Source organism: Limulus polyphemus, unplaced genomic scaffold (assembly GCF_000517525.1).
Source record: "Limulus polyphemus unplaced genomic scaffold, Limulus_polyphemus-2.1.2 Scaffold102, whole genome shotgun sequence".
NCBI lineage: Eukaryota > Metazoa > Arthropoda > Merostomata > Xiphosura > Limulidae > Limulus > Limulus polyphemus.
The window spans coordinates 859,058-870,482 of NW_013665712.1; the positions used below are offsets into that span (position 1 = coordinate 859,058).

The following is an 11,425-nucleotide window of genomic DNA, read 5'->3' on the forward strand; positions in this document are numbered from 1 at the left end:
TATATATATATAAACACACACACACACACACACACACACACACACACACACACACACACACACACACACACACACACACACACACACACACACACACACACACACCTCATTCGATTACACCACCATTCTCAGTTTGCCCCTGAAGAAGAAAGGTCCACCTTCTAAAGGTGCTCAGGTTATAGGGTTTTTATCATCTTATATGAAAGTGTATTACTTTTGTACTTTAGTACTGTAACAGGTTAATTAATAAAACAGTGTAAAACAACTATGTTACATTCATCTTTAGTATTCTTGATATGTTAATTGATTTTAAGAATGGCTGACAAATAGATGTACCTTAGAATTATTGTGTACATGGAGTTCAGAAAACTTTTGAATACTTAGAAATTTGATGTTTTAATACCAGTTTAATCACTGAAATCTTCTGATTTCTATAAACTTGTGAAGACTGAACCTGTGTGTGTGTGGTTGAACAGGGCATGTAAGTGTATTTGGTGTGACATTTTAATCATAGTTGAGTTAAAAATACAAATGAGGTTTCCATAAATAGATATGACAAAAACTAATTTCTAAAACTTATGATTGTTTTAGATACAACTTTACCATTCAGTTAGAAGATGTCGAGCTTGAGGCAAACATCACTACACAAAGAATCTCAGATACTAAACTTGCTTTAATGGATGTGAGAGAGCAAGGCAGTATACTAGAACAAGATGTAAAATACATGAAGAGCTATTTTACAAGGCTGCATCAAGCGGATGTTGAAGGTGAGCAGTAGGAATTATTCCATTTTGGAATTTATTTATCATTAAAATTTTGTTCTAATTTTTCTTTACAAATATATTTGAATTGAAAGAAGTATTTTCTTGGGTAATTTTTGAATTTCTCATTAAATAGTAGGGAGAATCAATATAAGCAGAGTGAGTATGTGAACAAAGAAAAATGGAATTTTATGAACAAAAATAAATTTCTTTAATTTATAAGGATACTATTAAACAATCATAGTTAACATCTTCATCAGTTTGCTACAATATTGATATTTTTTTTTTACTTTCAGATATGTATTAGTGACACTGTAATCAACAAAATCATGGACCTTTAAAAATAATTCATAAAAACGTTTAAAAAGCTAATAAGGTCTATGTGAATCTGATAAATAGTTCAAGGATTTAAAATATTGTGATTTTTGTCTTAAAAATTTTATTCCAATACATACTTTTCGTTTTTGTTTATTTTAACTTTATGAAGGAACTTTCAATGTTGTTTTGAGAGCTGGAGAAAAATCTGAGTTAGCAGAAAATAGAATAAATGCTGCTCAAGATGTCCTTAATGAATCTGCTCTAAGGAGAAATCGGACAGAGTTGTTGATTGAGAAGAAAAAAGTGGACTTGGACAAAACATATGCTGAGAATAAATCAGCTTTGAAAAATATTTCTAACGAAGCATACAACATTTTAGAAGCTGAGATTTCATACATTAATACACTAGTAAGAATTTATCTTTGTTTTGTTTTTTTAATGTAAACTTTATTTTATTTTGCTAGCAAGAAAAAATTTTTGTTTAGTTCTAATAAATACAATGAAAATATCAGTTTGAATGCATAGAAATGTTATTCAAACCTAGAAATATGATCAGAAACAATTATAAATTGTTTAATAAAACACTTGCAAAAATGAACCTTTATGTATGAAAGAACATAAGTATAAATGCATGTAATGTATTTTGTATATTCAACATGAATTGTTAAACAGTGATAAATGGAACTTTAGACCCTTTAAAGGCTACTTTTAGTATAATTAATGTACCTTTAATCTGTAAGCAGTCACAAGATGAAATATATTGGTCTTGAACCTGTATGCAGTAGTTTAAAATGTAACAAAACTTTTAAGGTTGTTCTGGGTTGAATGGTAAAATTTCAGACTCCTGTCAGTCCACAACCTGAGATGAAATATAATTAAATGTAATTTTATGGAGAGAGAAAGAAAGCAGTTACAAAACAAATGCCCAACACCAGGACACAAATCATAAGATGGGTCATCATGTAGTGTGCTCTGGTTTTTATTGAGGTACCAGCAGAAGTAAGACCCAAATTGCATTGGGAATACACTGCCTATCCAGTTCAACCTCAACTGTGTTGGCCTCGCATGCTTAGAAGGAAAAAAGAACAACAACAAAAGGAGCAGGTGTGGGTGTTCTAACCCACAATGTCCCATATCTTTACCATCTCTTGCTGTCTGCAGCCAGATGTGGGATGGTTGTTGGTCACAAAACTCAAATAAAATAAAAACAATAATAAGAAAGAAATAATAGAATACAAGACAACAATGGGGCGACAGCAAAACTGTCCTTGAAGTTAGCATTTCAGCCCACAATATGATGTTCAGACATGAATTAGCCATGGCATAGAGGCTAATGGAATTTTTTATTTATTTTTTGGTCCATTAGATCAATAACAATAGACTGTCAGTATGATAGTCCTCACTATTGTCAATCTCTGGTCAACCAATAACAGTTAGGTTGTATTATGTCTATCCAACATCCACATGTTACTTCTTCTATCTTATATTGTTGCATTTCTCTTAGTACTTTTGGGAAGTACACTTGTTGTTTAGTCCTAGTTCTGAGACACTTGTATTCTTCCTTAACATCTGAACCACTACTGTGTCTGTCATATTCAAATTATAGAGATTTGTGACAACTTCCTTGATAGAAAAATTTAAGTAATCTCTTGATTCAATTCAAATAAATATAACACCTGGCCCCTGTAAAACTATTATTTCATGTAAGGTTTATTCTATTTTTAATTGTTTATTTACTTTTATGATCAGTGACTATAACCTGTTTAAAAATACTTTTAATATTCTTCACCATGCACTATTCCTTTATATTATTGTAATTTTATATTTGTATTGGTTACTATAATGTAAAAATCAGTTTTGTAACCTGTTATGTTCAAAGAACCCTTGCAAAAGGTCTAAGCTGAAATGTTGAGTGGAATTAAAAAACAACAACAAACATTCATCTGAAGTTGTTTGTCATCTTCCTAGAAAATGGTTTCCATTCTTCAGTCAACACTGAAAACTAAAGAATAAAAATATTTCATATCTTCTCTTGGTGGTTAAGTTGCATAGATTGGCTATTTTTTTTTAATTTTGGAATCTGTTGCATGCCAGTTATTTACTTAATTCTACCTTTATAAACACTTTGTTTACTGTTGTATCTTCATTTTTCTGGGGCTAATTTTAACTTCTTAAGGGAGCTTTTACATTTTCAATGGAAAGTTTTGTACTTGGATTAGAACAATACTAAAAGTTTCTCTTGGACAAATCTTCCTTGAAATTTCTATTAACAAATGCATCTTCCTATCAAGTGAAATAACAATCTTTGTTCTTTCTGACATAAGTGTGTAAACTGCTAGATAATTACGGGAACCACCCAGAAAAACTTTTTTTTTTTATATGATTCAATTCTGCTTAGGTTTTTCAATGCACAGCTTATAGATGAACAATTCTCGCAGTACACCTTTTATTAATAGATACATACAGAGGTATTGTTACTTATCTCACTTATCATATCCCACATGAATTGCTTTTTTTAAAGAGATAATACTTTTTACAGTCTGAGAACATAATCTGAGTAATATTTCATGCAATTAAGTAACTGTTTGTGCATTTATTTCCACAATTTGCAAATTAATATGTAACTTTCCTCCTTTTTTTTTAATTGCAAGCATACTTATATTATTTCAGTGTTTAGTTATTTTAATATACTTTTCAAGACTAAAATGAATGTTATATAGTGTGTCCTATATATGTCTTTAGCAGTGCTGAAGCACTGTTTGGGGGGTAGTTGCTTCAAGGGCATCTTTCACCATGGGATGTGAACAGTTGATGAACATTTTCTTTGATTATCTTACACACTCACTAGATTTTTTTTTTTTTTTGTTGAGTAGGGATGAGAAATGTTCTTTCACACTGGGTCTTTTAGACCACTGTATGTGTTGCAATGATGCCTAACATAGGATGTCTTATGATTGCTTTATTTAAACCTTTGCTTTCAACATTGTTTTCTCCATTTACTGAGGTCTATATTACAGTATTTACTCCCTCCTCCTCTTGCTTCTTCCAATTCCATCAAGAGAAAGCATCTGAAATGTGGTAGTGGAGGTTTCTGTTTCAAATACATTAATAATATTTAACCACCAAAATATGAAGGTTATATTGTCTTAACTGGGATATGTCTTTGTTCTAGATATGAAACCCTGTAACTTGAGCATTTTTGAAATGTGGGTCTTTTTTTATCATGGGCAAATTGAAGACAGGTTCACCTTTTGAATTTTCTTGGGTTATAGGATTTCATATTTTTGTGTTAAATTGATTTCTTCAACCTGTGTACTTTCTAACACTTTGGTCTAAATATAAGGCTTTTTTCAATAAAATTATTCCAGTCAGTTATCTAAAGAACAGGGTATTTGCTGAACAAAGCATAGGAAGTGGGCAAGAAAGGTTGAGAATGAAAGTCAAATTTCTGAAATGTTTGTTAATTAATAGTGGAAAGTCATGTAATCTCGTTTCACAATATTTTAATAAGCTTACATTATTGTGCTTCTGTTTTATAGGTGTGTGATGGGATGGGAACTGTGGATAACTGTGACTATTTATGTGGTGGGATTGGATGTGACAAATGTGGAGGAAAGGGATGTGACAAAGCAGCCATTACATTAGCCACAAATGCACTTGACTTGGTCAAGGAAGCACAGAACAATATAAACTGGAAAGAAACAGCAGTAACAGATTTATTATATGAGGTTTAGTATTGGGCTTTTGTGTTTATTCTTGTTTGCTTTTGTCCCAACTATTAAAATTAGTTGTTTTTAAAACTTTCAGTTTAAGTTAATGATTTATTTTTGAAATATATCAAGTATTCATAGTTATCTGTTTAGACTTTCAAAGCAAATGGTAGTTTTAACATAATTTTTTTGCAAGTTAATTGTAAGATATTGAAATTGGATACAGGTTTCAGTTGAATGTTAAGGTCTTTAGTAAGTTTTATTCATATTAGGCTATACATAAACACAGGGTGAAACAGGAATTACCAGCCAATAATACATGAACATTAGATGACTGTAACATGTAAAATACTCAATGCTTTGTTACACTATACAATTGGTGTCTTTAGGGAGTCAACCCCTATATTATGTATGAAGTGAAGGGAGTAAAGAAAAAAAAACAGTACACATGCAGGTCATCAGAAGCTAGATGTGAAGAGATACCTGACATAGTCACTATATCTCTGGTGTATATACCGCTTTTCAGCTATCCAGAGCGTACCAAAGCAAGATAACCAAAACTGAGATTTCTTATTTTCGTTCATCATCATCTTTCTAGAACAGGCCTAGCACCTATCTAGTTCTAGCAGTAACTATAATTTTATCATCATTTCATAGAACAAAACAATCTTCACGATCTTTGACTACCTATTTTATTATTATTGTATGCAAAATTTATAAAGCTTTAGAATACACTATAACTTGTAATCCATGTATAGAATCCATCTTATAGAAAAGAAGAAAAAAAGTAAACAAGTATTATGAAAAAAGTTTATTGAAAAAAAGAATCAAACAAGATAGGGATGGAAATGAACATATCAGTTTATCTGACTAATGATCACATAGTGGACTAAGCCGTATTGACTTTACATGAAGAATAAAATCCCTACATTACTGGCTTTCTCACTGGCAAAACAAATAGAACCAGAATTTCCAATTGTAAAATGTTTTAAAATAGTCATACAAGTATTATAAAGTTAACTAAAGGAAAGGTATAATGATGAAAGTTACAATTATATTTTCGTACCCGGCATGGCCAGGTGGTTAGGGCACTCGACTCGCAATCTGAGGGTCGCGGGTTCGAATCCACATCACACCAAACATGCTCGCCCTTTCAGCCGTGGGGGCGTTATAATGTGATGGTCATTCCCACTATTCGTTGGTAAAAGAGTAGCCCAAGAGTTGGCGGTGGGTGGTGATGACTAGCTACCTTCCCTCTAGTCTTACACTGCTAAATTAGGGACGGCTAGCGCAGATAGCCCTCGTGTAGCGTTGCGGAAATTCAAAAACAAACAAACAAACAATTATATTTAAACACAAAGCTTTTGATAGACAAAGTGAGGAAGCCAGTAGTATAGGGATTTTATTCTCCATGTAAAGCCATGATGACTTAGTCTGTTATGTGATCATTAGTTGGATCGAGTGATATGTCCACTTCCATCCCTATTTTGTTTAGTTCCTTTTTTGAGTTCAGTAGCTAGCTCTTTATAGATTTTTTATTTAGTGATAATTTTTTTTTCATAATACTTGTAGTAAATGTGGATATAATGGTTAAATAAGTGGTAGTTTTTTTTTTTCTTGAATTTCTTTTTATATCAAAGTTGTCAAGTAAATAGAAAAAATATTCTATTTTAGCTAGTGAACTTGAATGGACTGTCTGTTGAAACATTGAAAGTAGCCAGAGAGGCCTATGAACTAGTTAAGAATGCTAAATTTCAATCAGAAAATTCTCCAGAGATTGATGGTCTGCTGAGTCGTATTGAGAATTTGTTTGATAGTGATGGAGCACAGCTTACAGGAACAAGAGATGTATTGGAGAAAGTGAAGCTCTTGTCATCTGAGGTATTATTTAATTTTAATTCTACAAGTAGAAGTAAGTTTTATCTTTGGTACTAGTCTTAAGAATGTGATTTTGACTTGTTTTATGAAAATGGAAATATCATATTGTAGTTTGGTTTCAGGTAACTAATTCTGTCATTACTTATAAGTATTGTGTAAGTGAATTGACCAATTACTAAGTCAGGCATATACTGTAAAAACGTTACTAATTAGAAAATATTGGAAGTGTTTTATTTTACCCACAGCAATTTTGTTTCTAATATGATGATTATGTATAGAACAGCATTAATATAAAGGTTATTAGTACTTTGATTTATAAAATTATATTTTTTAAGCAAATTAGGTCAAGTCCTTTATCATTACTGTCCTTAAGTATTAATGTCTGTGTGTTTTTTTTGTACCTGAATGCACACACACACACACACACACACACACACACACACACACACACACACACACACACACTCTCTCTCTCTCTTTCATACTAGCTGTTATTTAGTATACAAAATAGGTGAAATTAGTTATAAAATTATTTATCTATTTGTATTTTACTTTAATTACCAGCCATTGTTTAAAACTTATTAAATAATCCTGCATCATCTTCAAGAACCATTTACAGTTAAAGTAACAAAGTATACTGTACATTAATATAAAGAATCAGATCATTTACAGTTAAGTCATGCTGAAAACCACCAAACAAATATATAGTAAGCAGATGCACAGAAATGACAGGTGTATTCTCATTATAAACCTACTTCCTTTTATACCGTTTACTCCATCACTTGTAAAAATACAATACAATAATATAATCAATATTTGTGAAATGTACAGTTGTTTTTCTTAATTCTGGATAATATTAGTAAAGAAAAAACACCCCTGTGTGTTAAGTAAGTTTTTATGAAGAGTAACTTGAAACAGTATCTAGATAGAAAATAAGAGTGCCATTAATATTTCCTATAATATATGATCTTGTATTTTATGTCAGTGTTACAAAACTTTCAATATTTATGTGTTTTAGGTAAAATGTTAAAAGTTAGTTTTTCATATTAAAATTTGTTTTGTTAATATTTACTTGTTGTTTTGAACTCTTTACTTCTCAAGATCAGGTGTACCTATCAAACTTGTGATAGTTGTGATGTACCTAATCATCATAAAAAGTCTTTTTGTTGTTAACATTTAATCATGCTCTCTGCTGGTCATAATTAAAATTTGTATCTTACTTAAATTTTTGTTCTATTAACACCTAGTTAGTGATTCAGGGGGACATTGTTGTAGGTTGATTCCCAGACAGTTTTCCAATACTTCTTTTTAAAATATTGAATAGAAATTCAAACTCTTTTCAATAAATGGAATCTGAATTGCCCACCAACATGTTCAATTTGCATTAGTTTCCAAGCTATGAGGAAAGAAAACCCAATCCAAAATCTTGCACAAAACACAGTGGTGGCCACACATGTTGCACTATAAAAGATCTGGTTCTCCAGCTCTATAAAACCATTTTCTATGCAGTTTTCATGAGGAAGTCTCAACAAATATTACTATAAGGTAGCTGAGTATAGTATCTACCTGAACATGAACACTTCTCCTATGTTATGCAAGAGGAATAAAGTCCATCCAATCCCCTAAACTCTGAATGCTATTGATAGATTCTGATTAAGAAGTGAGCACACGGGATCATGTAGAACAGTTGTAATGGTTTTCAGATGAGACCCAAAACTTGAGTTCTTTTGACTAGTTCACTATTCTTTTTCAGGAGAACAAAGGCTATTGGTAGATGAAGCATGGTTTCTTTTAGGTTAACAGATTGAGCTTTTTATTAGAATAAAAAAAAGTTGTTACTAAACTAAACATGACTACTAACACTATCCTTCATTTGAGCAGTATGCTGTCTTTCTCTGTATTTGTGTGTAAAAAGCAGGGGGGGGGGGGAATCAAACCTATTACTTCTTCCATCCCTACCCTATCTTGAGTTTCCTTGGGAATTTTTTTTAGCATGTGTGAGTGCTTTTCTGCTAAGTGTGAATTGCAGTCAAGATCAACAGTTTATATCATACATTTTTTTATTGCTGATGCATAATTATCACTCTTAAGGTGTGAAGTAACTTTAGCTATGATTATTCAGTGTTTTTTGAATGCAATCGCGTAGTTTCTGAAAGGGTTTTTGCACTATGTAGTGTGTTCTCTACTTGCGTTTTGCTGAAACTGGTTAGATTTGGTTATCTTATTAATGTTTCATATTTCATTTCGGAGTATTTTCTAGTTGTGGCTTATGTTTGGTAAATGTTGGGATCAAATCTTTCTCTCTTTGGCTTGCAAACAGTCTGGTAGAAACTGTTTTGCTGTTATATCTCAATTCTGCACTTTTTTATATATATGTACGTGTAGTTGTCTGTGGTGATGGGCTCTCACTGTATAAATTGTCATTTTTTAGTATGTCTAATAGTAGCCTTTCACATATAAATAGCTTGATGACTAGAGTCCTTGACTCACGATCTGTGGTTTGCAGGATCACATTACATCACTGGATATGCTCAATCTTTAAACTGTAGGGGTGTTTGAATTTGATGTTCAGTCACACTATTTGTTGGTAAAGAGTAGCCCAAGAGTTGGCAGTGGGTGATGTTGATTAGGTGCCTTGCCTCTAGTTTATCATTTCAAAATTAGGAATGGCTAGCACAGATAAACCTTGCATAACTTTGTGCAAAAACAATTAAACAAATACATGTAAACTGATAAGGTACAATGTTTGTATCTGAAAAGCTACATATAGCTACCTACATCCATCTACTTAAGAGAGAACCAATCCATATATTGTTTATCCTAGAATAATTTTCTAAAACCTAATCAGATTTGTTGAACTAGTTGTTAACTACAATGTACAAAATTATTTTAGTGTCTCAACCTGAAAATGTCACTTGGCCCAGAGAAAATTGAGGAACTGGCTGATGAAATCAATGGGATGGGTAAAAATTTGAGCAATATTGATATTACTTTGATTGCTACAACTAATGAGTATAAAGGATCAGAACTACAGAAAAGAGCACTCAAAACTAAGTAAGTGATTCATTACACTTTAAATAAAGCAAATTTTATGCTAAAGACTCGGAACTTATGTTAATTTCAATCAAAGCTTGTTTATTCTTAAGATATAGTCTTAAGATTTTATCAAGCAAAATCTTTTTCTTTTTTTACTTACCCTAAAGAAGCACTTTTATTGTTTGCTTTGTAATTATATTTTGAGTTTTGAAAATGATGTGTATGAATATTTTTGACAGTGTAATACAAGTTTTTTTAATTAGAATTTCTGGTGAAGACTGAAATTAAAATATAAAGCGTGAAAATATTACTATCATTTTAATGCCTAAAGACTTTTTTTTTAAGTTTGTAAGATTATAAGAGAACTAAAATCTTTATCAAATACAAAGGAAAAGTGGGGTTTAATTTTGACACCCACTTTTAAAAACCTATAATTATTCACATTTTGAAATCTACATAGTTAAGGATAACACTTGGAAAAGATTACCAAATATTGTAGTCACAGTTTATGAATAACTTGTGGGTAAAAGTTTATTAACCTAACACAATGTTTTTGGGATAACATGGGACCTATTGATCCATCTTGTATGTTGCATCCTCTAAACCAATTTAAAATGATTAAAAAAAAAATGCAAAAAAAACCTTAAAGCCAGCCCTTATCATTCATATACTTACCAAGCTTTTTCTTAAACTCACTTAAATTCACTGCCTCTACAACATCCAAAGGCCTGTTAGAAAAATGAAACTGTCTTAGCTGAAGATGACTCCTACCCTGCCAAAATTTACATTTGTGTCCCCTAGTCCTACTATTATCACTGGTAAATATGAAAAAACATTCATCAACACTATCAGTTCCCTTTACAATCTTAAACGCCTCAATCAGAACACCCAAGTCTTTTTTTTTCTCAAGAGAAAAACAATTTGAGTGATTTCAGCCTCTCCTTGTATGACGACAACTCCATCACAGGCACCATTCTAGTAACCCTTCTTTGAACCTTTTCCAACAATATTATGTCCTTTCTGAGGTAAGGAGCCCAAGACTGAACACAATATTTCAAATGTGGCCTAACCATTGACCTGTACAATGAAATTATAACATCTTTGCACTTGTTTCAATATTTCTGTAGATACAACCTAAAATCCTATTTGTCCTACCAATAGCAATTGCACACTGCTTGGATGGCTTTAGAGACTGATTGACTATTACACTAAGATCCCTTTCCTTCATAACACTGTTAAGATTATTTCCATCTAAGTTATACTCATAATTCATATTATGATAACCCACATGCATTATCTTGCATTTATTATTATTAAAACCCATCTGCCATTTACTTGTCCAACTCACTAAATGATCTAAATCCTTTATTAAATCAGCAGCATCCTCTTTACAGCTAGCAACACCCAAGACCTTAATATCATCTGCAAATTTAAGTAATTTATTGACTATTCCTTCATCTATGCCATTGATGTAATTCAAAAAGAGCAAAGGTCCAAAGACTGAGCCCAGAGGTAACCCACTTGTGACGTTAATCCAGTTTGATTGAACTCCATTTGTAACAACCTTCTGCTTTCTTCCATCCAGCCACTCTTTTTATACAATTTGCTAATTTATCCTCCACACCTATAAAGATAATTTTTTTCACAAGCCTTTTATATGGAACCTTGTCAAATGCTTTCTAAAAATACAGATACACCAAATCTACACCCTTACCCTCATCT

General features: G+C 31.8%; 1 protein-coding gene across 1 annotated transcript in view; it reads left to right on the top strand.

The window, feature by feature from the left end:
* LOC106470185 (laminin subunit beta-1-like) overlaps positions 1–11,425 on the top strand; it is a 57,223-nt gene that overhangs the window by 38,150 nt on the left and 7,648 nt on the right. The window contains exons 23-27 of the mRNA XM_022399610.1: positions 592–767; positions 1,249–1,487; positions 4,619–4,807; positions 6,464–6,670; positions 9,561–9,721. Coding sequence (XP_022255318.1) covers positions 592–767; positions 1,249–1,487; positions 4,619–4,807; positions 6,464–6,670; positions 9,561–9,721 — 972 coding nt within the window. The remainder of the gene's footprint in view (positions 1–591; positions 768–1,248; positions 1,488–4,618; positions 4,808–6,463; positions 6,671–9,560; positions 9,722–11,425) is intronic.